The sequence below is a fragment of the Girardinichthys multiradiatus genome, chromosome 17, assembly GCF_021462225.1.
Source record: "Girardinichthys multiradiatus isolate DD_20200921_A chromosome 17, DD_fGirMul_XY1, whole genome shotgun sequence".
In the NCBI taxonomy this organism is placed as follows: Eukaryota; Metazoa; Chordata; class Actinopteri; order Cyprinodontiformes; family Goodeidae; genus Girardinichthys; species Girardinichthys multiradiatus.
The window spans coordinates 22,928,149-22,954,078 of record NC_061809.1 but is presented as its reverse complement, the minus strand read 5'-3'; the positions used below and the strand labels follow the sequence as shown (position 1 = coordinate 22,954,078).

The 25,930-nt window shown below is 39.0% G+C and overlaps 1 protein-coding gene and 1 long non-coding RNA gene across 2 annotated transcripts; both read right to left on the bottom strand.

The window, feature by feature from the left end:
- Positions 1-1,373: 1,373 nt before the first annotated feature.
- Positions 1,374-25,788, bottom strand: LOC124882791. The gene is made up of 3 exons (XR_007041991.1): positions 24,018-25,788; positions 23,657-23,730; positions 1,374-1,582 (listed from the first exon to the last, which is right to left on the bottom strand). It is a non-coding gene; the product is annotated as an uncharacterized LOC124882791 (long non-coding RNA).
- On the bottom strand, positions 18,517-19,689 carry tnnt2c (troponin T2c, cardiac). Its single transcript, XM_047389353.1, has one exon. The coding sequence runs from the start codon at positions 19,576-19,578 to the stop codon at positions 18,808-18,810; it is 771 nt and encodes a 256-aa protein (XP_047245309.1). The 5' UTR covers positions 19,579-19,689; the 3' UTR covers positions 18,517-18,807.
- Positions 25,789-25,930: the final 142 nt, after the last annotated feature.

The window sequence follows — 25,930 nt, the reverse complement described above, 5'->3', positions numbered from 1 at the left end:
AGGCACCTCAGTGGGAAGTCTGTGGGAAGAAAAAGGTGTGGCAGAAAACGCTGCACAACAAGAAGAGGTGACCGGACCCTGAGGAAGATTGTGGAGAAGGGCCGATTCCAGACCTTGGGGGACCTGCGGAAGCAGTGGACTGAGTCTGGAGTAGAAACATCCAGAGCCACCGTGCACAGGCGTGTGCAGGAAATGGGCTACAGGTGCCGCATTCCCCAGGTCAAGCCACTTTTGAACCAGAAACAGCGGCAGAAGCGCCTGACCTGGGCTACAGAGAAGCAGCAGTGGACTGTTGCTCAGTGGTCCAAAGTACTTTTTTCGGATGAAAGCAAATTCTGCATGTCATTCGGAAATCAAGGTGCCAGAGTCTGGAGGAAGACTGGGGAGAAGGAAATGCCAAAATGCCAGAAGTCCAGTGTCAAGTACCCACAGTCAGTGATGGTCTGGGGTGCCGTGTCAGCTGCTGGTGTTGGTCCACTGTGTTTTATCAAGGGCAGGGTCAATGCAGCTAGCTATCAGGAGATTTTGGAGCACTTCTTGCTTCCATCTGCTGAAAAGCTTTATGGAGATGAAGATTTCATTTTTCAGCACGACCTGGCACCTGCTCACAGTGCCAAAACCACTGGTAAATGGTTTACTGACCATGGTATCACTGTGCTCAATTGGCCTGCCAACTCTCCTGACCTGAACCCCATAGAGAATCTGTGGGATATTGTGAAGAGAACGTTGAGAGACTCAAGACCCAACACTCTGGATGAGCTAAAGGCCGCTATCGAAGCATCCTGGGCCTCCATAAGACCTCAGCAGTGCCACAGGCTGATTGCCTCCATGCCACGCCGCATTGAAGCAGTCATTTCTGCAAAAGGATTCCCGACCAAGTATTGAGTGCATAACTGTACATGATTATTTGAAGGTTGACGTTTTTTGTATTAAAAACACTTTTCTTTTATTGGTCGGATGAAATATGCTAATTTTGTGAGATAGGAATTTTGGGTTTTCATGAGCTGTATGCCACAATCATCCGTATTAAGACAATAAAAGACCTGAAATATTTCAGTTAGTGTGCAATGAATCTAAAATATATGAATGTTAAATTTTCATCATGACATTATGGAAAATAATGAACTTTATCACAATATGCTAATATTTTGAGAAGGACCTGTACATTTATTTTTTATCCTGCTAGTGATTCCAGTCTTTTCATTTTATTTGGAATGTTAGTTAATATTTGCAATGATTCTAAATAAATATTGAATATTGATAATACAGAAATCTCCTGGTTCTTCCTTTTATGTGGCTCAATGAAAAGGTCAAGAATTCATCTTTTACACTGATCTTGATGGATTATGAGATTGTAGAATTTAACATAGCATAATATTTTTCAGATTTTCTGGTCCTAAACATGTTCAAAAGTCCCTGATGTTTTCCTGATTGCATTTTATTTAAGCCGGTTTTGGAAATGATGATAGCTTTCCCATCTCACCTCCTGTGTTGACCATCTGTGTCCTCTTATCTGCGCTGTTGCTGACTTCTTCCTTGTCTCTAAAGTTTGCCAGGGTCACGCTGCGTCCTTGAACCTCAACTAACAGCCAAACAAAAATGATAAATGTTAGAGAACCACTCCAATTACTGTGCAGCACAGTATTCAGGCTTTCAAAACCTTATAAACTAAAAAAGCTACCCACATCCTCTCATTTTTTTGATGAAGAGATATTCAGAGGACATTTTGATCATTTGCTCCATAATTTCCTTTTGATCCATTGTACAGAAAAAACAGAATATTGCATTAGTTTCCTTGGTGATGTAGGTCTGCCCAGCCATTGAATGTTAAGACCATATTTTGAGTGGAGTTGTAGCTTTAGTTAGCAGCGCCTAATAGCTCCACGTGGTGATGGGTGTAATTAAAGCTTTGCCGTTTCCTAAATGGTTATTTGTGCTTGGTATTTAAAGCTGTGGAGACTCGGGGTGGGGGGGGGAGGGCTTAATCATCCTTCTCGATGTCAATTTGTGAACGAGAAACAGTAAAAGTAAAGAAGATTCTTAAAATGAGAAAGAAAACAAAAAGGAGTCTTATTGTTGTAGAAATGAATCCAATTTAATTGTAAATATATAAGTCTTGTAGCACTCAAAGATCTGCTCCAAGTGTTAAAGCAAAGTCGTGTGACTTTGCTAAAGATATTAAGTTCTGCGGGTCTGCTCTATTTTGGAAAATTTGCATGCTGTGTTGGACACACAGAGTAAAGAGTCAACTCATTAACTGCAAAGTAGAGGATAGTGTTTCTATTATGAGAATAATTACAGGTCCTTCTCAAAATATTAGCATATTGTGATAAAGTTCATTATTTTCCATAATGTCATGATGAAAATTTAACATTCATATATTTTAGATTCATTGCACACTAACTGAAATATTTCAGGTCTTTTATTGTCTTAATACGGATGATTTTGGCATACAACTCATGAAAACCCAAAATTCCTATCTCACAAAATTAGCATATTTCATCCGACCAATAAAAGAAAAGTGTTTTTAATACAAAAAACGTCAACCTTCAAATAATCATGTACAGTTATGCACTCAATACTTGGTCGGGAATCCTTTTGCAGAAATGACTGCTTCAATGCGGCGTGGCATGGAGGCAATCAGCCTGTGGCACTGCTGAGGTCTTATGGAGGCCCAGGATGCTTCGATAGCGGCCTTTAGCTCATCCAGAGTGTTGGGTCTTGAGTCTCTCAACGTTCTCTTCACAATATCCCACAGATTCTCTATGGGGTTCAGGTCAGGAGAGTTGGCAGGCCAATTGAGCACAGTGATACCATGGTCAGTAAACCATTTACCAGTGGTTTTGGCACTGTGAGCAGGTGCCAGGTCGTGCTGAAAAATGAAATCTTCATCTCCATAAAGCTTTTCAGCAGATGGAAGCATGAAGTGCTCCAAAATCTCCTGATAGCTAGCTGCATTGACCCTGCCCTTGATAAAACACAGTGGACCAACACCAGCAGCTGACACGGCACCCCAGACCATCACTGACTGTGGGTACTTGACACTGGACTTCTGGCATTTTGGCATTTCCTTCTCCCCAGTCTTCCTCCAGACTCTGGCACCTTGATTTCCTTTCCGAATGACATGCAGAATTTGCTTTCATCTGAAAAAAGTACTTTGGACCACTGAGCAACAGTCCAGTGCTGCTTCTCTGTAGCCCAGGTCAGGCGCTTCTGCCGCTGTTTCTGGTTCAAAAGTGGCTTGACCTGGGGAATGCAGCACCTGTAGCCCATTTCCTGCACACGCCTGTGCATGGTGGCTCTGGATGTTTCTACACCAGACTCAGTCCATTGCTTCCGCAGGTCCCCCAAGGTCTGGAATCGGCCCTTCTCCACAATCTTCCTCAGGGTCCGGTCACCTCTTCTCGTTGTGCAGCGTTTTCTGCCACACTTTTTCCTTCCCACAGACTTCCCACTGAGGTGCCTTGATACAGCACTCTGGGAACAGCCTATTCGTTCAGAAATTTCTTTCTGTGTCTTACCCTCTTGCTTGAGGGTGTCAATAGTGGCCTTCTGGACAGCAGTCAGGTCGGCAGTCTTACCCATGATTGGGGTTTTGAGTGATGAACCAGGCTGGGAGTTTTAAAGGCCTCAGGAATCTTTTGCAGGTGTTTAGAGTTAACTCGTTGATTCAGATGATTAGGTTCATAGCTCGTTTAGAGACCCTTTTAATAATATGCTAATTTTGTGAGATAGGAATTTTGGGTTTTCATGAGCTGTATGCCAAAATCATCTGTATTAAGACAATAAAAGACCTGAAATATTTCAGTTAGTGTGCAATGAATCTAAAATATATGAATGTTAAATTTTCATCATGACATTATGGAAAATAATGAACTTTATCACAATATGCTAATATTTTGAGAAGGACCTGTATAGTTAAAGGGGTAAGAGGACACACTGTTGTGTAACGCCTCCCAACCATTGCAACCTGATGACCATTTTAAAGTCTTCGGTGCATCAGTTTGTCACTGGATGACATAAAGCCTCAAATCAAATTTAAATGTATGTGATTTCCAAAAAGAGCTCCATGAAATATCTAATGTGGCTATGATATAAGGGTTCATTCTTGGCATGCCAAACTATGAACTACACATCATCAGATGGAACTGACACATTTAGATCGTCTGTCGACACGTTCTCTGTTTGGTGGAAAATCAAAACCTCTCCCACATTTTCTCACTCCTCTTTTGTCTTGGTTTTCATAAAAACAGTTTCAGAAAACACAATAACATCAACAAATGAAACCAGGAGCAACACTGCAAAACAAAAGCATTAAGAATATACAAAATGAAAAAGCAAAACAATAAATACCATTTAGAAAGAGAACTTACCAGAGCACTGTAAAAAGCAGGTTTTATATGTTCAGGGTTTGCACAGTGTTATGAAAAATTACTTAACTGCTTATAGATTTAAGCTTTTTTGTGAGATTAACCAAAGTTAAGATCAGATAAGAGAGAAGATGGGTGAGAAAATACAAAGCACATTTTCAAATGAGTATTTCTTTTGTTTCAGGAAAAAGTTATCCAAACCAACATTGAAATCTGTGAAAATATGTTATTTAATCCCTTGATAAATGATTAATTGGGATTAACCACAAAAGCAAAGTTTAGTTCACTAGCCACACTGTGGCCCCACTACTGTCAGCCTTGTGTAATAGAACTGAAATAGGACCTGCCTGGCAACATGAAGTAAGCATGATAGGCCTTACTTGCCTCAATTAAGATCGGATTTCAAGACTTAGCAGAAACAGACTGGGTACAATAGCATTAATTGGAGACGCACAGGGCCAAAGCTCCGCCTTGGCCAAAATCAGCATGAAGCCCTGTCTCGCATTTGCCAAACAATATCTTAATGATCCCAAGACATTTGGGCATGTTCTGTGGATCCTGATAGAGAATGTCCTATCAGTTCAGATTTAAGTTATAGCGCAGGACAAATATCTAAACCACACCAGCGAGGTAACCTCTGAATGATCCAAACAAAATCAAAATAAGGGGTTTGGAGTGGCATAATCAAATCCCAGATTTAACTGTTGTTAATTCTGGGCTTTTGTATGCTGTTGTATGACCTTTCAAACAGGTCAAAAACAACTCATAAAAGAGAAAGTCATTGCAAATGTTTGTATTTTTAGGTTAATTATTAGCTTACGTGGCCAATAATGTCTTCACAATAAGTTTAATAAATAAAAACATTTAAAAACTGCTTTTGTTTTTACTCTGCTTAATTTGTTTGAGGATCTAAAACATTTAAGTGTGACAAAGAAAAGCAAAAGTAGAAGAAATCTGTTTTTCAGTGTACTATTAACCCTTATACCATTTGTGGATAAGGGCTCTCACTGTGGTTTGCTGGGTTTACTGGACCTGCCTCTGAACTGAAATTTGTTTACTTTTATATGGTTTTCCTTTCTGTGTCGTCTTTAGAATGTATTGATGCGTTTTATAGAATATAGAATATATTGCTTCATCTTTTAGATTTATTTTTTGTATTTTAATAGAACCTCATCTACTATGTAAAACGTCAATAAGAAAATACTTCCAAGTGTCCACGGCTCCACCAGCAATTACCAATACTAGCATAGAGGTGATAAAAGGTTATGAAGCATGTCTTATGAAACATTAGGAGGCAATCCAGGGGGAAATGTATAGATGAAAGTGGCTATGAATAGACGTTTCCCCGTTGGGTAAAAGCAAAGGAATCCTCTTTCATTCGTCTTCAACTGATTCGTCTTGACAGACAAACCAAACTCCCTTAAAACATGATTTCAATTCATATTGAAAGCAAGAATGAAACCACTGAACTTAAAACTGCTTGCGTTTTTTTTTTAGGTGGACAATTCAAAATGATGTGTGTACATATGTAAATATGCATTTCTAATATGAAGAATATAAATAAATAATATAAATAAGTGGGTATTTGGAAGTAAAAGAATTGTACATAAAAAGGAGGTTCTAATGTGTGAACAGACAAAAACGGTATCAGCTGCCAGTTATATTTTGTTGCTTTTGTTCAGTTAATTGCCTCAAGATTTGTTCTCCACCATCATGATCCTTTTTGTTTCACTTATGATGCATGCTGATAAAGGTTTTAATGCAGCTCAGTTTCCACAATAAGTTTTAGAACATTTAAAAAAGGCACTGCGAGGTTTCCTGAGAAACAAAGGCTTCTCTTTGGATCCAACAGGTGTATGCAGCAGCCCTATTATCAGCGCTGGCAGTGACAGGAAGAACATGCTGTAATAACAGGTTAGTGGGAGAAGCATCGCTGTGATCAGGCCTCTCTCCAGCTGCTCTGCTGATTTAGATGGCAAGCAGAGGTGGAGGAGTCGCCATGAATCAGCCGAGAGAGCATCCAGCGGAGGACGTGTGTGTGAATGCAAATGCAGCCGTTTGTCCAAGGCTGCTCATTCCGACACAGGTATGGCTCATCCAACGCCATAGTGATTCATAGCTGGAGACAAATCCAAAGTCCAAATGAAACAGGTGGGCAAGGACATGCTGGGGAGCATTTGCCAGAGAGCGAACATGAATAGAAATTGTTTCACATCTCCAAAAGACTACAAACCCATTAGTGCAAACAAACATTTTGACATATTGTCCTGAAGCAAGCTGTTGGGCATTCCTAAATCAGGTAAAAAAAAAAAAACACAAATTACAACCAACACACTCAACTTAACACAAAGACGATTGAAGAACAGAGGGAAGAAATCTCCATCTCTGTCTGGTTACAAGCTATTAGTCCAATGTAACCTAGTTGAATTGTGCAGGAAATATGTTACATTAAAGGTTGTGCAATGATTCATCATTTTATTTTAAGTAATTGAAAACGTCTTCAGCGTGCGTACTCTTTTTAGATCTACTCTATAATGAAGCTGGTGTTGGTTTGTTGAGCCCTGTTCTGGTAAAGAAACAAAGTTAAAAACATCCTTTGATTTCCAGTGTGAATGTACAAACAGGATCTAGCTCCTGTATGGTGTTTGTATTGTATCCGAGCCGGCTTGAAATGAATGAAAAGCTCCCACTCACCAGAGGGTGAGTCACAGTTTAACCTGTTTAATACCTAGCTGAATCCTTGCACTATAGTGATGGGAGTTGGCTGGTATCTTAAGGGACCCGTCTATATTTGTCATGCATCCCCACAATATGTGATAACAGCAGACACACACGCAGGCTTGATGTGACTCAGACACTCCAATGAATGTTAATGTTCCAAAACTATTTCTCATCATATGTTTTCAGAGAACATAATCAAAAAAAAAAAAAAATCTATTTTTCTTTCTGGTTTATTTGGACAGAAGGAAGCTGCAATGATCTTTAAGAGGTCAACTTCAGCAAGCTGCATGGTGCTAGCACATGCATGGGGTTTCATTGGGCACTCTTCTAAAAAAAAAAAAACAAATTTGGACATGAATTTAGAAGATTAATTTTGTTAACTTTTTGAATACTTTTATATCTGAACTATGCATCCAACAGCATTTGATACTTTGCTTGTAGACCTCTGAGCCATACACATAATGAATATAATGCTTAATCATTTTTTATATAATTTGTAGATGTAACTTCAATTTTCTAAAGGCAAAATACACAATTCTATTAAACCTGTGTAAGAAAAAAAAATGTATTTATGCATTAATGTAGAATAATATCCCCACATTTATTTGAACTTACACAACTTTCCTGACCTAATAACTAGCCAATTGTGTGCGTTTGTTAATAACTGTACAACTGGGTCCATGTTCTTAAAGTAGCTGCCTCGTGTTAGCGACCCAGTTTGGGCTGTTCATGATCCAGGATCTCAAGGTGTAGTCATAGACAAGAGAATTTCAGAGTCCCCTCTTTGCAAGTGATGGGGATGCAAAGTGAAAAGCCATTTGTAGAGCCAGCTCTAAATGGGGTTTTTACTGCTTGAGTTTGACAAAAAAAAAAATACATCTTTTGATTGTACTGGAACAACATCTGATGAATCAAAAAAAACAACAAATTAATGCAAGTTATATTGTTTCCAAGACATATTGTGTGATATAACTAAAATATCAATTAAACATGAACAATTAAGAGTATCTGAAGACTAGGACATTTGATGTCAGAGTTTTCAGTTACTTTAGCACAACAGGAATAAGTTTGCACTCCTATTCTCATGAACACTACAATAAACACTGACACAAAGTAATGAGCTCCCTCCACAGGGTTTACATCACAGCACTGATAAGATGCATAGCATTATAAAATTTTTATATGGCCAGCAGGACTTTGGCCTGAATATTTGCAGGACGCTTAGCTGGTATATCTAGATTAATACCCTGCCGGTTTGGCTAAATCTCCTTTATACCCCTTAGTGTTACCAACTCCCACCTCAATTTGAAGCAGACTGCAGATAAACCCAAACAGCACCATTCTCTGGGGAGCAATATATCATCCACAGGGCAAAGGCATCAAGAGACACTCAAGCATCTCTGACTCGATGCAATCGGCTAGGTTTCATTAGATAGAAAAACTTTTTATCCAATTTGAATTAATAACTGAATCTGACTGCACTGTTCAGTGGTTAGGATTAATTGGAATGTATGTATCTGACTTTTGTGAAGTGCCTTGAGACGACATGTGTTGTGAATTGGCACTGAATTTAATTTAATTGAATTGGTTTCCCTAGATGACGTTTTGTGAGACTGTGTGTATTTATAACAAGAAAACATATTCAAATCTGCTCAGGAAACCATCAGCCATACATATACAAAGACAAACTGATGAAGAACCTAATCTAATGGGTTTTACTGCTTCCTTTCAAATTAATACTTCAGTTTTTTCCTAAACAAATGTTGAGCAAAAATATTAAACAAAATACACCTGAAATTATGCATTTTTACTCTCAATAGAATTAAAACTGTAATCAAAATAATTTGGAAAAATAAATACAGACTGCATATCTGTAACGAAAAGGAGTGTGTAAGACGAGGATAAATACAGCACTTCCATGCTGCACACAAGACCTTCAATACACTCCAGCTAAGCTGTTTTTCCAGAGCTTTTTGCAGATGTAAAGTGGAGTAAGTTTTATGTTTGGGTACCAGTGCAGCAACAGATGAGTACATTAGGGAACTCATTCAGACTGTGCCAACATTTTAGAAAGAAATAAAACTCCACATGCTGCGCAGCTGCATAGTATGACCCATTGGCCTCATGTCAGGCATTGCTAAAGCTTTTTAAAGGAATCCTCCAAGTCAGAAGACCTTCAATACTTGTTTCACTGTTGGACCCTTCAGCAACTGCCTGGTAACACCATCCCTTGTGAAGCTGTTACTTATGGACCCTGGTGACTTATCCTAAAATTCGAGTTCGTTGCACACTGAATTCTTTATAAAGTCATTGCTGGTCTGTATGAACTAAATTACATCCTAATCTAATCCTTCTTTCTCGGTCTCCTAACTGTTTTGTCAGTAAGCGCCTTGTTTTTAATCTTGGTTTTTTGTAATTCTTTTGAAGTAGTTGCTACTTCCTCATCGAGTGGCCTTTCATTTCATAAAAGTACAGGACTCACCAACATAAGCCAGCATCATACATGATTTTTTACTTTTCTTCGGGGTTTATTTGCACATTTTCTCCAAAAACAGGTTAATCCCAGGTACACAGACCCCTTCTCCTTCCTGAAAGGTATGATGGCTGGACATTTCCATGCTGTTTTGTATGCAATTGCTTAAACAGATAAACGAGGCACCTTCAGGGATCTAGAAATGTTATGCAGAAATGAACCAGATTTCTGGAGGTCAACATTTCTCTTTTTGATATTTTTACTGATTTCTTTTGATTTTCTCATGTCAAACTAGGAAGTGAGTTTGACATGAGCCTCCATTTAACTCAAATGTTGTGAATTAACCTATTAGAAGCTTGCAAAATCCATGATATTGTTGTTGGGGCTCTCCCAAAATTGTAAAGACATACTTTCATGTGAATGTCTGACTTTGAAAAAAGTCAGAAAAAAAAAACTTCCTCTCATTCTGACATTTAACCAATGGACATTATGGTAATCATAAAACAGTACACGTTTAGTCTGATTTAATGTGAGAAGACAGTGAGAACAAAAATGTTTTGTGTCTTTTGTTACAGCATATAAATATTTGATTTCGGCTGTATATTTGTTGCCTCATGGATGCAATTCTGTCATATGTGGAAGATGCATTGACATTAAAGCATACCTTGTCTTAGGTTCAGGATGAGGTGATGGAATTAAAGTCAAATAGAGAGTTAACGCATTTTTATAGTTTCCATGGTGAAAATTAATTATTCCTTTTTTGTAAATCTCATTTGGTTTGATCGTTTTGAACTGGCGTCGGATTTGAACTGGACTCCCGTGCATCTGTTCAGCACCTTTGATGACTTATCGTAAAGTGGGCCTATATGAATCAACTGAATTGAACTACATAATTCCAGCACCTAATAGCATTTCCTGTACCTGCATTTATCTTCCACCATGCTGCAACAAGTTGAACTGCTTTAGGAAAATCTTTGTGCATTTGTATTGCAATAAATTTAAGGTGCCTTGCAAAAGTATTCAAACTATTTATATCTTTTCACATTTTTTAACCACAAACTTCAGTGTGGTATATTAGGATTTAATATGATTGACAAACACAAATAGAAGATTATCAAGTAATTCAATCTCAGTATAAATCCAGCTTTTCTTGGAGGACATTTAACAGCATCATAAAGTTTAAGGAACACAGCAGACAGGTCAGAGAGAAGGTTGTGGAGACATTTAAAGCCGATTTAGGTTATAAAACATAAATGTCAAGCTGAGAACATCTCACACATAACTATCAACAGAACGATGCACAACTCCAAATCTACCAAAACATGGCCAACCACATAAACTAACAGGTCAGGCTGGAAGAGCATTATTCAAAGAAGCAGCCAAGAAGTTCAAGGCAACTCTGGAGGAGCCACACCTACAGCTGCAGCTCATGTGGGAGAATCTGTGGCAAGATAGTTATTAATTGTGTTCTTTACAAATCAAGCTTTAATGGAAGAGTAGCAAGAAGAAAGCCATAAAAAGTACTTTGTCTAGATGTAGAATGCTTTATGTGTTGAACAACTAACACTGGTAATCACACTGAACGAAGCACATCCATCATGAAACAAGGGTGGCAGCATCATGCTGCAGGGATGCTTTTTTTCAGCAGGGACAGGGAAGCAGTTCAGAGATGATGGGAAGATGGATGGAGCTAAATGCAGAGATATCATGGAGAAATGCCGATTAGAAGATGCAGACGATTTTAGACTGGGGTAGAGGTGGACCTTCCAACAGGACAACCAAAAGCACTCTAAAATATAATGGTTTACATCAAAGCATAAGCAGGTGCTGGAAGTCCAGACCTAAATTCAGCTTAGTGTCTGTGGCATAGATGCTCGCCATGCAGTCTAACTGAGCTTGAGCTATTATGCCAACATAAATGGGAAGACATTTTAGTCTACAGATGTCCAAAGCTGGTAGGGACGATCCCCAAAAGATACAGGGGTTGGACAATGAAACTGAAACACCTGTCATTTTAGTGTGGGAGGTTTCATGGCTAAATTGGACCAGCCTGGTAGCCAGTCTTCATTAATTGCACATTGCACCAGTAAGAGCAGAGTGTGAAGGTTCAATTAGCAGGGTAAGAGCACAGTTTTGCTCAAAATATTGAAATGCACACAACATTATGGATGACATACCAGAGTTCAAAAGAGGACAAATTGTTGGTGCACGTCTTGCTGGCGCATCTGTGACCAAGACAGCAAGTCTTTGTGATGTATCAAGAGCCACGGTATCCAGGGTAATGTCAGAATACCACCAAGAAGGACGAACCACATCCAACAGGATTAACTGTGGACGCAAGAGGAAGCTGTCTGAAAGGGATGTTTGGGTGCTAACCCGGATTGTATCCAAAAAACATAAAACCACGGCTGCCCAAATCATGGCAGAATTAAATGTGCACCTCAACTCTCCTGTTTCCACCAGAACTGTCCGTCAGGAGCTCCACAGGGTCAATATACACGGCCGGGCTGCTATAGCCAAACCTTTGGTCACTCATGCCAATGCCAAATGTCGGTTTCAATGGTGCAAGGAGCGCAAATCTTGGGCTGTGGACAATGTGAAACATGTATTGTTCTCTGATGAGTCCACCTTTACTATGTTCCCCACATCCGGGAGAGTTACGGTGTGGAGAAGCCCCAAAGAAGCGTACCACCCAGACTGTTGCATGCCCAGAGTGAAGCATGGGGGTGGATCAGTGATGGTTTGGGCTGCCATATCATGGCATTCCCTTGGCCTAATACTTGTGCTAGATGGGCGCGTCACTGCCAAGGACTACCGAACCATTCTTGAGGACCATGTGCATCCAATGGTTCAAACATTGTATCCTGAAGGCGGTGCCATGTCAGAATGACAATGCACCAATACACACAGCAGGACTGGTGAAATATTGGTTTGATGAACATGAAAGTGAAGTTGAACATCTCCCATGGCCTGCACAGTCACCAGATCTAAATATTATTGAGCCACTTTGGGGTGTTTTGGAGGAGCGAGTCAGGAAACGTTTTCCTCCACCAGTATCACGTAGTGACCTGGCCACTATCCTGCAAGAAGAATGGCTTAAAATCCCTCTGACCACTGTGGAGGACTTGTATATGTCATTCCCAAGATGAACTGACGCTGTATTGGCCACAAAAGGAGGCCCTACACCATACTAATAAATTATTGTGGTCTAAAACCAGGTGTTTCAGTTTCATTGTCCAACCCCTGTAGTTCTACAAAGCGTTGATCCAAGGGCCTCAATACAGATCGATATCACACTTCCCAGATTTTTATTTGTATAATATTTTCAAGCCATGTATTCTTTTTCTTCCATTTCAGTTATTAACTATTTTGCCTTTGTCTTTTAAAAATACCAATAACGTGTATCACATTTTGTTCTTATAACATGACAATGTGAAACATTTTTAAGGATATGAGTGCTTTTGCAAAGCCCTAAGATATATCCGCATCCCCACTTCTTCTGGAAACTAAGCTATGCATCTATTCCTTATTAGCTGTAATCAAAAAACATTTAAATAATATTCCTAATCACTACTTTTTCATAACAAGAGGCATTAGAAAGCAATGCCTCTATGAGGTAAAATATGTTTGAAGAGCTCAAACTACTTCCAGTGATGAGATGAACTGTATATACACTTGTCCTCCACATGGCAAAGCAGATAGGAAATGTCTGTGTGTCTGTTTCTGGTGCATCTTTAGTTAAAATGTGTTGCTTCTTCATTCAGTGAAATGGTCAGAGGTGAGAAGAAAAGGCAAAAATTGTACTCAAAGACTAGCTTTACGTCAAAATATCATTACTCAAGGAAAAACAAAAAGTATGTTGCGGTAAAAAAAAAAAAATATTCTTAGGACATTTCTTTGAAAAAGTAACTATAACTGAGTAAATGTAACTTGTTCCTACCACCACTGACAAAAAGAAGATGTTTGCTGGAAGCACATCTACACTGCTAAACATTATCCATCACTTTAAAAGATAAAATACCTTCTGACATGGCTCTTAAATTGTTGCCTAGGGAAATTTGTTTGCTGCAAACATCCATCATCTGTCAGTTCTAGATATAAAAGTTTTGACTCCTTTCTTTTCTGAAATTAGACCATAAAGTAAACACGCTAATGCAACAACTCACAAAGGAAAACTTCACTTGCAGCAACCTTGAAATACTTTTAACTTCTATAAAGATCTGCAAGCATCTTTTTATCGCTGTTGCATAATCTCACACTGAGGATTACTGTAACATCCAGCCTTCAAATTTAAACACAATAATTCGGGGCACCTTTAACAATTCCTAGAAAACAAATCTATCAGCAGCAATTTTTAATTAATGCTTTACTTTAAGTTGGTCAGAGTTTCAAGGAATTGTTTAGTAATCAATGAATTCCTGTTTCCATTGTATATTAATATGATGTGACACAGAGGCCCACTTCTATTAGCTACGCCTCAAAATGGAAAAGACAAGTGAACATGGCATTTCAGTAAAAGATATGATCTTCATAAGTGAAAATGGTAGATTTAAGTCATATAGCTACTTGCCTAAACTTGCTGATATCTACAGTCAGAGAAATCCAAGTTTTAATAAACTGGAAATAAGACAAGAAAAGCTGGAGGATGAGGAGGAAGGAGGAAGACTAAAGTGCATCTTAAAACTACAAAGGATGGGTCTTTAGAAAAAAAACCTTATGCCCACAGTTCAGTATGGTGGAGGTCCCATGATTGTGTGGGCCTGTTTCTATGTTGGAGTGCAACAAATCTTGAACTTTTTTAAGTATTGGGACAATTAAGATAAAAATGTGGTGGCCTCGTAAAACAACTGAGAAAGGGTCACTGCTATAATGATCCAAAACAAAGCCAAATCAACACACAAATGGTTTACCAGGCAGGAAAAAAAGAAAAAAAAAATCAACATTCCTCCATCTCATTTCCCAGCAATACATCTCATAGAAACCCTGTGGGTTGAGCTGAAGAGAAGAGAGCATAGAATATGATCCAGGATGATGGAGAGTCTGCAAAGAGGAATAGTCAAAGATCTGTCTCTTAATTTGCTCCAACCTTGTGAGATGCTACAGGAGACCACCAGCTATGCTTCATTTGGCAAGAGGGGTTTGTGCAAAGCGTAAGTAATATCTTTTTGTTACCACCAAGTACAGTACAGACCAAAGGTTTGGACACACCTTCTCATTCAAAGAGTTGTCTTTATTTTCATGACTATGAATATTGTAGCTTCACACTGAAGGCATCAAAACTATGAATTAACACATGTGGAATTATATACTGAACAAAAAAGTGTGAAACAACTGAAAATATGTCTTATATTCTAGGTTCTTCAAAGTAGCCACCTTTTGCTTTGATTACTGCTCCACACACTCTTGGCATTCTGTTGATGAGCTTCAAGAGGTGGTCACCTGAAATGGTTTTCACTTCACAGGTGTGCCCTGTCAGGTTTAATAAGTGGGATTTCAAGCCTTATAAATGGAGTTGGGACCATCAGTTGTGTTGTGCAGGAGGTGGATACAGTACACAGCTGATAATCCTACTGAATAGACTGTTAGAATTTGTATTATGGTGAGAAGAAAGCAGCTAAGTAAAGAAAAACGAGTGGTCATCATTACTTTAAGAAATGAAGGTCAGTCAGTCCGAACAATTGGGAAAACTTTGAAAGTGTCCCCAAGTGCAGTCGCAAAAACCATCAAGCGCTACAAATAAACTGGCTCACATGAGGACCGCCCCAGGAAAGGAAGACCAAGAGTCACCTCTGCTGCGGACGATAAGTTCATCCGAGTCACCAGCCTCGGAAATCGCAGGTTAACAGCAGCTCAGATTAGAGAACAGGTCAATGCCACACAGAGTTCTAGCAGCAGACACATCTCTAGAACAACTGTTAAGAGGAGACTGTGTGAATCAGGCCTTCATGGTAAAATAGCTGCTAGGAAACCACTGCTGAGGACAGGCAACAAGCAGAAGAGACTTGTTTGGGCTAAAGAACACAAGGAATGGACATTAGACCAGTGGAAATCTGTGCTTTGGTCTGATGAGTCCAAGTTTGAGATCTTTGGTTCCAACCACCGTGTCTTTGTGCGGCGCAGAAGAGGTGAACAGATGGACTCTACATGCCTGGTTCCAACCGTGAAGCATGGAGGAGGAGGTGTGATGGTGTGGGGGTGCTTTGCTGGTGACACTGTTGGGGATTTATTCAAAACTGAAGGCATACTGAACCAGCATGGCTACCACAGCATCTTGCAGTGGCATACTATTCCATCCGGTTTGCGTTTAGTTGGACCATCATTTATTTTTCAACAGAACAATGACCCCAAACACACCTCCAGGCTGTGTAAGGGCTATTTGACTAAGAAGGAGAGTGATGGGGTGCTGCGCCAGATGACCTGGCCTCCACAGTCACCGGACCTGAACCCCATCGAGATGGTTTGGGGTGAGCTGGACCGCAGAATGAAGGCAAAAGGGCCAACAAGTGCTAAGCATCTCTGGGAACTCCTTCAAGACTGTTGGAAAACCATTTCAGGTGACTACCTCTTGAAGCTCATCAACAGAATGCCAAGAGTGTGTGGAGCAGTAATCAAAGCAAAAGGTGGCTACTTTGAAGAACCTAGAATATAAGACATATTTTCAGTTGTTTCACACTTTTTTGTTCAGTATATAATTCCACATGTGTTAATTCATAGTTTTGATGCCTTCAGTGTGAAGCTACAATATTCATTGTCATGAAAATAAAGACAACTCTTTGAATGAGAAGGTGTGTCCAAACTTTTGGTCTGTAATGTAAATGTATTCAAATTAAAGACAGGCTTAGATTTTTTAGTGTGAAATTACACTACTCCACCCCCCCGAAAAGAACTGAAATTTACTTGAAGGCTTTTTTCACATCTTAATTATGTAAACAGGATTTAATTTGCAGAACCGAAAGAAACGTTGCAGAAATAAATATCATCAATGCACAAAACCTCATAAGTCATCTGAGTGTCAGTAAGCGCCTTTCTAATTAAAACAGAAATCCGATCTTAACCGAACCAGACAATAAGTGTCTGGTCACAGTTGAAAGTCTGGCCCAAGAACTGTCAATCATGAAGCGTATTTATTATCTGCCGGTCTGTGCCGAGTGCCTAATGAGCAAACAACAGCCCACCCACCCCCCTGATGACCCTGCAGCTGCTATTCTGGGTGAACACATACAGCAGCCCCCTTTACATACTGGGAGATATGTTTTAAACCTATGTGCATACAGCATTCTTCTAAAAATAAACCTCTGCTCCATAGCAGAGGAAAACAGAGGTGTAGATGAACCACATTATTTATAAGCAACTTGTTAAGTTCTGGGAACATCTTGTTCTTCAGTGAGAACATGCGGGGGTAGCTGATAATGTTGTGCTTTTTGTCCCTGCACAGTTTTGACTGAACATGAGGGAGACCTGGTTGCCAAACCAGCCTCTCCCCTTCTCCATGGCAACTGGTGGGCATACCGCCACATCTGGCAGACTTTAATGGGTCGTTACGGCCTTCAGGGCACAGCAGCAGCATTTAGGCAAGCAGAAACTGCAGGGGTGTGGAGATTTCCACTCATTAGGTTGATAAGGGCTTTACTGCTGCTACTGTGAGTGAAAAGAGTATTTTACTTAGACAAAGCTACAGGTGTTGTGTTATTTGTTCAAAATACATGTTGTTCTTCTGGATTTCAGACAACCTTTTCTGATTAAGGTCGTGTTTACTGCAAAAATGTGAAACTGGCTGCATGTATTATATTTAAATTTTATTCTTGCATATTTACCATATATGCATGGCACTGCACTAATTAAAATTTGAATGTTTAAAAAGTGTGTTTGTAGTGCCATCTTATGGACAAAACCTTTCATTACTGAAGATGATGTGGAGATATCCCACATTAAAAAAAACTGACGTGGCCATGGTGGTAGAAATCAGCCAGTCATAAAGCTGTCCACATGATATTGAATCATTGATCAAAACCTGACTCTATGTATGATTCTGTAAGTTTTGATAAAATCTTCAGCAAATTGACCCTTTACCCATGACAGAGCCATTACTCTAAAAAGAAATGCTTCCAAAACGGACATTTTTATATTTTATGTTCAAACTGGATTATCTTTAGTATTTTTTATCTAGATTCAACTAATAGAAATTATATATTAAAAAACACTCACTGGAAAAGGCTGCTTGTATAAGTGCATAAAGATCCAGCTTAAAAAAAAAAGAGTTCTTTACCAACTTGACTGTTGTTTGCAGCGGCTATAATGGCTCAACCCTCCTGATAGGTCATCTTTTTCACATGTTGCTGTGTCTGCTTTGAAAAAGAGGAGACAACCACTAGGACAAAAATCAGTGAAAAGCACCCTGAAGAAAAACTGCTGAAAATCAAGAGAATACAAGAAAATCTGGCTGCTTGGAGCCAAATATAAGGAACTTAAAGTGTGGACTTTGAGGCTTTTACAGAGTAGTGTGTGATGAAGGATGGAGTTATATTTAGAAGGTGTCATTCTGATGCCAAAAATATGAGCTTAAACAAGAGGTAAATAATGCTTGAAAAAGATATTAAGGCAGTGAAATCATAAACAGTTTGATTGAATTGACTTCCAGGATGTTTCTGCTGCCCTGATTAAATCTGCGTGAAAACTTGTTTTTGCCAACTGCAGAAGCATTAATTATCTCAGCACCTAATAATGCTGATGTATCTTCTTGTTTCGCTGAGGAATAATGAAAAAGCATTGCTGTGAATGCTGCATCTTAAAGCTGCTCCTTGGTCTGTGAGCCAATGTTAGCTTGTAAAAGTCAGCTGGGCTGCAGCTGCTTGACTTTTTGGCCATCTAACGCGACCCACCGACATTGCCCGTTCCAAATTTAGAGACATTCAGTATGTTTCAATGTTCAAGAATCAACAGCCAGACATAAACTGGAAATAAACAGAATATGTTTAATGAGAAGTAAACAGGTCAACCATAAACAGAAAACGTCTTTAGGAAGGTATGAGGAACAATTTAAAGCTTATCCAGGTCAATGTAAGGCTGGGTGGTAGGAAAGAGTAAAGTGACATAGACAACATCCCAGGGTTTTTTTTAAGAAACAATTTATACTAAGCTGGGTTCATTTATTTCCTTTGAATCCCTTCAGGCCCCTGAGCACTCAGTAAAAAGGAATCTGCACCAAAAAGACCTTATTATATTGGTTATTGTGAACACTGGGCTTTACTTCCAGGAGCCAGCTTTCCCTTTGGCCCCGCGAGAGGTCTTGGATGTTTTGGAGCCTCTCTGGTGGTCGCTGACTCTGTTTCGGAGCACATGGATTTCATATTTTTGCCTCTTGAGCTTCTCAGCCAGCTCGAACTTCTCAGCATGCAGCTGGTGGAGCCACTGCCACAGGTCCTGTGCCTTCTCCTCCAGCTTCTCCTGGCTCAGGTGGTCGATGTTGAGCGGCTTCCTGCGCTCCATCAGGGCCTTCTTCTTCTCCTCGCGGGCTGTTAGCTTCTTGCCCTTCTTCTGATCTACCTTCTGCAGGTAGCCACCAAAGGACTTGTTGGAGAATATCTTCTTTTTCTTGGCCTCCTCCTCAGCCCGCAGCTTGGCGGCCTCCTCCTCGCGCCTTGACCTTTCCTCAGCCACCCGAGCTTGGCGCTCCCGGTCCTGCTCTGCGCGGAATCGTTGCTGCTCGGCCCTGTCCGCCCGGCGCTGTTCAATGCGACTGCGCAGGGCAATTAGCTCTTCCTCCTCCTTCTGACGGCTAGAGAAATGCTGCTCAATGAGGGTCTGGAGGTCATTGTAATCCTTCTCCACTCTCTTCCGGTGGAGATCATCAAAGTCAACTTTCTCTCCATCAGGGAGCTTTGGAGGAGCCATGTTTGGTATATAGGTGGTCTTAAACCATGGTTTGGATCCTTTGTCATGCTCGTTTTCATCCCCTTCCTTATCTTCCTCCTCTTCCTGCTCATAGTCCTCCACAATCTCCTCATTGTCTGACATGTCGAATCCTCTGAGCAGAACAGACCAGCTGGAGTCGTGAGCACAGGAGCTGACTGGAGGTCTGGGTCTGCAGGTTGGAGGTTTTAAAGGTTTCCCTTCATCATGTGACCCTACAGCAACTGTCTCCAGGGTGCGGGTCAGCAAAAGGGCTGATTTGAAGACAGATAAAGAGTTCTATTTTCTCCTCCACCAAGTCCTGTCATAAACACTCCCCTACTTTATCCCATAAAGAGCCTCCTGCTGCCTACACTGACCCCGCAGGGCTCCACATTCCTTTGTAAGGACAAAATGAGGGACTATTTCAGAGACACAACAGATGCAGGCATACTTGTGTTCTCCAATCTCCCACAAAGCAACACTGAGATTATTCCAGAACAAATAGCATCCATACTCAGAGATGTAAGAAAGCAGCTGGTAATGAACAGAGGAAGAGAAATAATCTGAACTTCTGTAGCAATTCTCTCAGAAAAAAAAAATCACTAATCCTCCTCTTAAAATGAAAACCAACAGTGTTAATCCAAGCAGTGCTTAAAACTGTGTTTACCAGAGTACTGGAAGCCTCCGCTTAGAATGATTTTAATAAAGGGGAAATTAATGAGTGTTTTGATCAGTTTTTAGCCCTTAACCATAATGAATGAGCACAGTTGTGAGAAAACTTAGGATACCCTGCATACACCAATGCAGATTTAGACATAAGGACATTTGGTAGCAATTTTAACAATTCTGACAAACATTAACATTATAAAGTAAAAATACCTTTAAAGCAAATCTAATACAATTAATTTCTGGTGAAGAATAAATTAGGATATTGTTCAGACATTAAGTTTGGTGTGCTGCTGATTGTTGAAATGAGAGTGAGCACCATGGTGAGACTGAAAGAGCTGTCTGAGGCCTTCAGAGAGATGATTGTGACAACTTGTGAGTCTGGTAAGAGATTTAAAGTCTTAAAAGAAGGTGAAATCACCCATTCCACTGTACAGAACTGTATCTGTGAATGACAAATTTAAAACAGCTGTCAATCTGACTGCAGGTGGCTGCAAGATGCAAAGGAAGTCTCCAAAAAACCCAAAACTGTCATCATGGGACCTCCAGGAGTCTAAAAGTGAATCACTTGGACACCAGAATAGAGACTATCCAGCATGAACCAAATAGAATATTCCAGAAGAAGAACTTCATACCTGCTGTGAAGCATGGAGGTGGAAGTATCATGGTTTGGGGAACTAGATAAGTTAAAGCTGAAGCTGAACTGGCTGAGATTTAAGAAATAGTCCTTGGTTGAGTCAAAAGTCAGCTCTTGATCTTACCGAGAAGCTTTAGGGTGACTGGAAATAGGCCAGACATGCATGAAACCCTTATTTTACAGTTGAAGGTGAGACGTGGGGCAAACTTTCTTCAAACTGCTGTCAAGGACTGTTTGATCGCTACAAGAAGCGTCTCACTGAAGTTATTTCATCATTTTGTGTGATGCAGCATTTTATTTTCTACATTTAAAGAAAGATACAGGTTTCTGTAAGAACCTTGACTCTTGGGGATGTCATTAAAAGTTTTTTGCTCGGAGGTGCTTTCGGCTTTTAGCACAAAGCGGATTAAAGAGTAATAACTTGCACTCCGACATCTAAAGACGTCAACAATCGAGTCATTAGTTATCCGTGGAAAATGACAGAGTTGACTGCCAGCAGCAGGTGCTCAGCAGCTTCTGGGAATCCTAATTAACCTGATCCATGTGCCTCCTTGGGATAAAGCTCCTGATGTTATTCTACTGTAAATATAAACGATAGTCACGCTATTATCTCCTGGGGGATTACATTTCAGTCCCAGCGTAAGACTTGTGAGGCTCTGTCTGAGTAAAGATGGGCTAATTATGGCCTGAGAGGATAACAAAGCAAATTTTAACGTTTTCCCAGTCTCGTCCCAGAGATTACTGGTAAAACATGATGACAGCAGGTGGTTCTAGTATACTCAAGGCCCAGCTGGTTGCTGCTGGCAAGGGACAACTGCGTCTATCATCAGAGACAGGCAGCAAATGATGAGAGCTATGCACCTCTTGTGCTTTTCCATCTTTGCAGTCAGGTCTTTCTGTGAGTTAGTCAACAACAACATTTCAAAATCTAGTTATGTAGTTACAATGTGTACCTTCAAAGAATTATCTGTCAAGTTTGAGAAACTAACTTAACCCTCATTGTATATCCTTCAGCTGCATGGTGGTGCAGTTGGTAGCACTGTTGCCTTGCAGCAAGAAGGTCCTGGGTTCGATTCCTGGCTGAGGATCTTTCTGCATGGAGTTTGCATGTTCTCCCTGTGCATGTGTAGGTTCTCACCGGGTACTCTGGCTTCCTCCCACAGTCCAAAAACATGCCTGTTAGGTTAATTGGTCATTCTAAATTGCCCTTAGGCAAATGAGTGTGTGCATGGTTATTTGTGTGTTGCCCTGCGATGGACTGGCAACCTGTCCAGGGTGTATCCTGCCTCTCGCCCATAGACTGCTGGAGGTAGGCACCAGCTCCCCTGTGACCCACTATGGAATAAGTGGTAGAAAAGGACTGACTGTATATCCTTGATATACAGCGACCTCATGTGGTCATAATCTGATACAACAATATTTTTCACCGATGACTTTGTGCTTTCAGGGCTTCTGACTGAGTAATCTTTTGCACTGCTGAGCCTAAACTTTCATTGTTAGGTGCATCACTAAAAATGTAAGCAATATTATAGCTTTAAAAGTCTAAATTGTCTCATTTCTCATACAGATTGGCAGTAATATTAACGGAGGGGTGATAATATGAAACTTGCAGCAGGCTTATTGTGTGCAAGCTTATCAGTTATCTGCATCATCACAGTTTTGTACAATATATGTTGAAAATATGCAAACATGTATTATTTGCTGAAGTTAATGTACAAAAAGTGGTCGAAAGAAGATAATTAGCATTATATTAGTTCACAACTGTTTCACCAACACTCACAGAACATCTTCCACACTCATCTAGATTTCTTGTACACATCATGAGTTAAGAAAATTAGGATATGATATTATATATTCAGTTCTTTAAAAATAAAATGTTAACATCCAAGTAAGACCAAAATTGTTTATATACTGAGCAGATCTCAATCTAAAATTATTTCCATGCAACCAAGAAAATCTGTTTCTGATATAAAAACAAGCATTTATAAATAAAAATAAAAAAAATAAATAAGAAGAAAGCAATGTAAAATAAGTTTATATTTTAATCATACTTTATATCATCTGGACTCTAACTGGACCACTCTAAAAAGCCAATATTAGTTCCAGTTTGAAGAAACATGATGGTAAAATTAACAGACTAATCTAAATTTTAAATTTGGATGATGTTTGAATAATTTTGGACTTAACTGTATATACCAAAAATGATACTGATAACTGATAAAATGTGGTAAAAATACTGTATGAGCTTTAAAACACATAGTAAAAGGTTATGACAATTATGAAATAAATATAATTTGTTGCTGTTTTTTTAAATGGAAAAAATAAATTTCAACAGTATGCGTGAGATTTAGGCTAAATAAAAATGAGCTCATTAGGTAATTAGTATTTATTTCATCCACTGAAAAGGGTAGAAAATTCAAGGATCATTTGCTAAAAGTTCAGAGGCAATATATTTAAAATTTTGTTTAAAGTGTTGAAATTATGGCAGTTTTTGTGATGAATATTCTCTTTTTCAGTCACAACTTTTAATTTTTTAATTTGAACTGAAGGACATGAACTACCCCAGAGTTTTAGATTTTAAGATCCGGTAACTGTCTTAGTTTTTGACCAATCAGATGATCTTGGTATTATTCAAATTGACCTCTGAAGCTCTTTCAAATGAAAGCTTTTTTTTAAATGTAACTGCTAAGTTTGGTAACAGTACTAAGTCGATGACTGGAAGAAAATGTTCTGCCCCTGGACAATTATTTTACATTTTTTTCTAATAAAAAAGTACAAAGGCAATAGTATATTAGCAAAACATTGGTTAAATGTTAGCCAATGCTTAATAAACAGGGAGAAAAATAAGAAATGTGTGTATTCATATTTTATATGTTGGCCTCAAATGTGTTATTCTACCTTTTTACAAGCCTCGTGTCTCCATTGGCTGGGCAGGGAGCTGCCCCAGTGGGCTGTTGTCAGTCAAACACCTCCTTTAATTAAGGAATCAATGTTTATTTAAAACACATGAAATCAATAAAAGAAACAAAACTGAAAACAAAAGCCAAAAGTAGTATCTTACCTTGTTTAAAAGGTGGAAATGTAAGCTTTTTTAATAGTTTAACAATAAGTACATTACCAAACCCTCCTCACACACTTCTCTCAGACAAATGAACAACCAAAATATATGCTTAAATACACAAATGCAATGACACACTTATATAGTACTGAACACATCAAAAATGTTTCTTATATTTTGCAACTGACAGTAAATACTCACCTTATGTCAGTAATAATCCATCCAGTCCCCACAAACAGAAAAATCTAACAATAAATTATCCACACATTATGTGTAATAATACAGAAGGACATGGAAAAAGTACTGGACACATAAAGAAAGAAAGGTGCGACAAGACACTGACACCAGCTGAAATCTATTGGTAATTAGAGAGCAGCCCTGCTAATTAATCCTAGCTGGTTCAGTCCCAGATGATAACCTGGGACATTCCTTGTTCATCACAGGGAAACATCAACATAGGAATTATGTAAATTATGCACATTTCTTTTAGCCTGTAAGCCATAGGGTGACAGTTATGCTTAATATATCTGCTACTGCTGTGTAATGCCATTAATCCTCATCCCCATCTAATCTGAATCCTATAGATAATCTCTGCAAAGAACTAAAGTTCATAGCAGGTGCCCACAGAACGGTTTGATTTCTTTACTGGGTCGGTTGTTACCAACATCTGGTGACAATTTCATGTCATTTGAAATAAAATTTATTTACTTAGGAAATTTGTGATGAGTTATTTTACCTGCAGCACATACATATGCATTTTTATTACCATTTAGCTAAGCACTTCATTCAGTACTTTACCTCATGAAAACCACATTTTTTATAACACTTTTCAAACTGGGCCAGGCTGTAACATCGCTTAAGGTCTGTTCTTGAACCATTCCTCGGTTTTACTCCACAAGTAGAAATATGAATGCTTTTCAGCGTTCAAGCAGAAAAGGGATTTAAAAACAACCTTCCTCTCAGATTATATCCTCCATCTCAACAAGATCATTTATGAAGGGAGATTCTTAGGTCCAGAATATGTTTTACTTTATTTAATGCAGATTTACTTCTTGCAGTTTTATTGTGTACATGATTTATTAGGGTTTTCCAGGTCCTTCTATCATTCATTACTCTTTACTCTTTTAAAACTGACCTCATTTACATTAACTTAAGAAATCTTTCTATACTTAGAAAATTCCACAATTTGATGCATTACTATCAAAGCCCTTTTTTATTAATACACAATTCTAAGGCAAAATATTTGTACCAAATCAAAGAACATTAGAGTCATCAGCAAACATTACAACGTTTAATACTTTTGAAACATGACTTTTGAACCATCCATAGAACTTTGAGGAATACCAGACAAGCAATGTCCAAGGATAGTGATAAATATTATCCCACTTAAGTAATTTCTCAACTTCTCAACCAGTTCAATAAAGTGTTGTTATCTACACTATAAAAATGTTTCTATAACATTATAATTGAATACATGGATGAGGTAGTCAACCTCAACAATATCACAATTTTAATCATACTATTAACTATGTCCTTTTTTTACCTTTAAGTTGTTTTATCAATATTTAGTATATTTTCCCTTCCTATACAGTTATAATATTGATCAATTCCTATTTATATATTCCTTCCCGCCATTACAGGTCTATTTTAGCTGCTCTTCTATATACAAACCGAATCTTTTATTTGAACGCAACAAAGAATCGGCTTTTTAGGCTCTAAAATAAGTCTTTTCTTAGTGCTCCCTCTAGCTTGTATGAATATGTTTAACGTACTTATTGTTCAAAGTAATCTCTAAACTTCAATTTTCTGTTGTATAAAATCTCCCTGTGAAACGGGAACCGGCCCCATTTCTCACCTAAAAGAACCGGCATATCGAGTCGGCTCGATCGCGAACAGTGTTGCCAGGTGAGAAATGTATGATTATCGTACTAGAGACATAAAATTACCGTATTTTGAGGGAAATTATCGCACATTCGTCATAACCAAAATAACAAGTCTGTTGATGTGTTGAATAGCGTCTAACAGACACTCGCAGCTTTGTGACGTCAGTACGGAATGGATTTATCAACAGCTGCAGCCCCACAGAGCCGGGCTCTGCTTCTTCTTCTTTTCCT

What these genes read in the sequence shown, in the direction of transcription:
- tnnt2c (XM_047389353.1), bottom strand. Translation starts at nt 19,578, where the DNA reads ATGTCAGACAATGAGGAGATTGTGGAGGACTATGAGCAGGAAGAGGAG.